This window comes from Clarias gariepinus, chromosome 17 (genome assembly GCF_024256425.1).
Source record: "Clarias gariepinus isolate MV-2021 ecotype Netherlands chromosome 17, CGAR_prim_01v2, whole genome shotgun sequence".
NCBI classification, from domain to species: Eukaryota; Metazoa; Chordata; class Actinopteri; order Siluriformes; family Clariidae; genus Clarias; species Clarias gariepinus.
In genome coordinates, this window is record NC_071116.1 from 3,697,286 (window position 1) to 3,700,668 (window position 3,383).

At 39.4% G+C, this 3,383-nt stretch overlaps 1 protein-coding gene across 1 annotated transcript; it reads right to left on the reverse strand.

The window, feature by feature from the left end:
- Positions 1-1,432: 1,432 nt before the first annotated feature.
- kcnj1b (potassium inwardly rectifying channel subfamily J member 1b) lies at positions 1,433-2,566 on the reverse strand. The gene has a single exon (XM_053476058.1). It carries the CDS (start codon positions 2,564-2,566, stop codon positions 1,433-1,435), a length of 1,134 nt encoding a protein of 377 aa, XP_053332033.1.
- Positions 2,567-3,383: the final 817 nt, after the last annotated feature.

Genomic DNA, 3,383 nt, shown 5'->3' on the forward strand with positions numbered 1-3,383 from the left:
GGAAAGATCTGTGTTTGGATTTCCAGGAAATGGAATTTCACACACATATATATAAATATTTTAAAGCTTGAAAAAATCCTGTACATTTATAATAAAGATAATACAACTTTTTGCAAATTTACTTTGAAATGAATGCCTGTTTATTTTACATTTTACATTGTTTAAAATTGTGAAATTGTACAACTAGCTCAACGAAAAGAATATTGACATCAGGTTTATATCCCAAGTATTACTATTTGAAGGCATTACTGCTATCAGTAATGATCACGTAGGAAAAGACTTTCGATGTAGTCTCTAGGGCTGACTTACAAAAAACTTAACACAGGCAACTGACCAACAGAGAGAAATTAACTTTACACATAGCCTGTAGTATCTTTTGCAACATGTACATGCAAAGGTGTTATTCCCTTATGCTTCACCACAATTTTGGCTCGGCATATGCTGCATATAGCTGACTGTGTGTCTCCCATGGTTGGCCTAAGCTAAATGATAACCTTTCTCTTTTCTTTGGCAGTCATTGTTAATCTTAGTAAGTAAGGCCTAGTACTCACACCATCCACTTTCTCTAACTCACCTTTAACTCATTTCAATCAATTTAATTGTTGATTAAGCACATGTTAGCATCTACCCAAAGTGATTTTTGAGTGTGTAAAATCTGAAGTTGAAAATTAAAAAGGAATGTTAATTACAAGCACTCATAATGTGACGTGAGGAAACCAGGACAGACTACAACCCTAGTAGCCTTCAACAGTTCTTACAGGGAAGAAGTGTAATGTTTATGTGTAGCTAATCAAATCATAATGAATAAACGTTAGTTGCTTGATAAAGAGCAAAAAAAGCAAAAGCCTTAATAAAATATCCTGTTCAAGAAATTAACTTGTGGGGGGTATTATAGAGCCCTTATCCAGAGCAACTTAAATTTTTAATCTCATTACATATCAGAGCAGTTGAAGGTTAAGGACCTCGCTTATGGGTCAAATAGCGGCAATGTGGTGGTGGGCTTTAAATGTGGGACCTTCCGATCAGTAGTAAAAGGCCTTAATCACTGAGCTACCCCTGCCCCAAATTCATAATACATCTAAATCCCAGGGATTGCATGCCTACTGAAACAGTAACGGACCCACTGCAGAACCCTGAGGAACTCTCGTTTGTATACTTAAAACAAATATTGTATAGTGATAAATAACTAATGATTAGTCAGATTTATCCTAAACTATGTCTATTAATTATGTTATTTCTATTTGATCAAAGCAGCTCTTTCTTTCCTCTTTCTCTTGAGGTTTCCACCCTGCTCCTGGAAAAGGACCTGTTAAGAACATTTTAGCATTTTCCCCTGCCCTTACACAACCAGCTCAGCTCAACTCAACTTAGAGCTGGGAAGACACTAAAATGTGCAGGACAATGGGTTTTCCAGGTTCTCCAGCCATCTACATCACTTTTGCGCACTGTCCCCCAAATCTTCAGTAGTAACTACCTCAAACCCAGGGTTGTCGATGCCTTGCTGTCCATGCTGACAACGTACAAAATCTTTGTTTGGTTCATTTAGATAGCAGCTAGGGCATTGAGGCGTGGCCACTGGAATAGTTTTGGAGAAATTAGAGAAGTCAACCCGGTATTTTCCCCCTTTGGTTCGGGAGATAATGGGCAGAAAGCAGTAGCCCCATTGGATCTCACGTGGGATGTAGGATGTGCGAACCTGGCATGACGAACTTGTGGATTCAGCCATTCCCTCCAAGAATACCACCAACTCAATGTCCTGCTGCTGAAGTGTATCTGCAGTCATCTCTGAAAAAGGACTTGAACTGTCAATGACATGGTACAGCGTCAGAGGACAAACGAAGAAGAGGTTGTCCTTGCCGGCATCCACCAGGAAGTCTACGTTGACCTGGTCCAAGATTATGGGTTCTCCATTTGGAGTAAAACTGGTTTTCAAAAGCTTGCCATAAATATGACTTCCAATGAGCAGTGTTTTCCGAAGGTTTGCGACTCTGATCTGCAAGCACAGGTTTTTATTCTTCAAACAGATCACAGCCGTGTCACTAAAGGTAACAGTCTTGGCACGATTTTTCGGGAGGGAGATTTTGGCCAGGATCAAGCCGCACATGAAGCAGTTTATTATGGCTCCCAAAAGAGACTGGATGACAAGAAGGGCCACTGTTTCGGCACAATGACCTGTCAAAGCTCGTCCACCATATCCAATGGTGGTCTGTGTCTCTAAGGAATAAAGAAAGGCACCCGTGAGACTGTTTATGTTGTCAATACACTTTAAATGACCATCAGGTACATTCTCTTCCTCCAGGTCCCCGTTGCTTTTTGCAATGAAGTACCACAGCAGCCCGAAGACGAACCAGCTCCCAGTGAAAGCGGCGACAAAAAAAAGTATAACAAAACGCCATCGGATCTCAACAAATGTGGTCCAGAAGTCCATCAGGTAAGCAAAATGGCTATGGTAAGCAACATTGCCAAATTCAATGTTACAGTGGCCGTCTTTGCTCACGAGCCGCGTCCGTCGAATCCTGCGTTCTGCTACATGATCATGAACCTCCTTACGGATGAACTGCAACATTCCTTTATCAACATGGAAAAGGGGACATGATAATGTTGATATAGATAAAATGAAGTAGAAACATTCTGCCATGATTTAATAGTTCTATATTTGCTGTATTCAGTAATAGATGCTATGTAACACATTATTAAAAGCAAGTGTTGTTAAGAGCTGCTCTTCATGTTTTTCTGATAATGTCTTAAAGGTAGTTATTTTTTCTACCAACATTAATGCCTGAATCAAATATAACTCTCATTCCAATGTGATCCATTTCTGAGATCTGACCATTCACTTAGCATCAGCAACTAGTACAATTAGTGACATACAACTCCTAGAAAAATTTACTAAAATGATAAAAGTATTATATATAAAAGTACTTCTACAAAACTAACTTACCTCCAGTTGCAGAGGTTAGCCACAGATCTACTGAAGCACTGTTAATGGACTAAGTAAACTTTTTTTTTTTAAATCATTTAGGAAAATGCAACAGGCAGGATGAAACTTTTGTACTTCCACTTCTCCGTCTAACAAAACACCATCAGGGTGCCACGAAAAAAAAGTAATCCGCATTGAAATGCCCTAATCCCAGGCACATGCTACAGACAAGTTGATCAAAACATTTTACACATGTACATAAGCAAAGAAAACACCTGTGACTATAAAGGCACCTCGATATGGCTGAAATCTGATTTGTCTTTTTTTTTTTTTTAGGTATAGATGGCTTTTTGGACTCACTTTTCTTTTACCACAAGGAACTCTGATGGGGAAAAAATCCCCCAAAGAGCCCCTCTGGTGCTTGGACATTTACCCATGAGGGGCCTAAAACCTCACAAAGCAA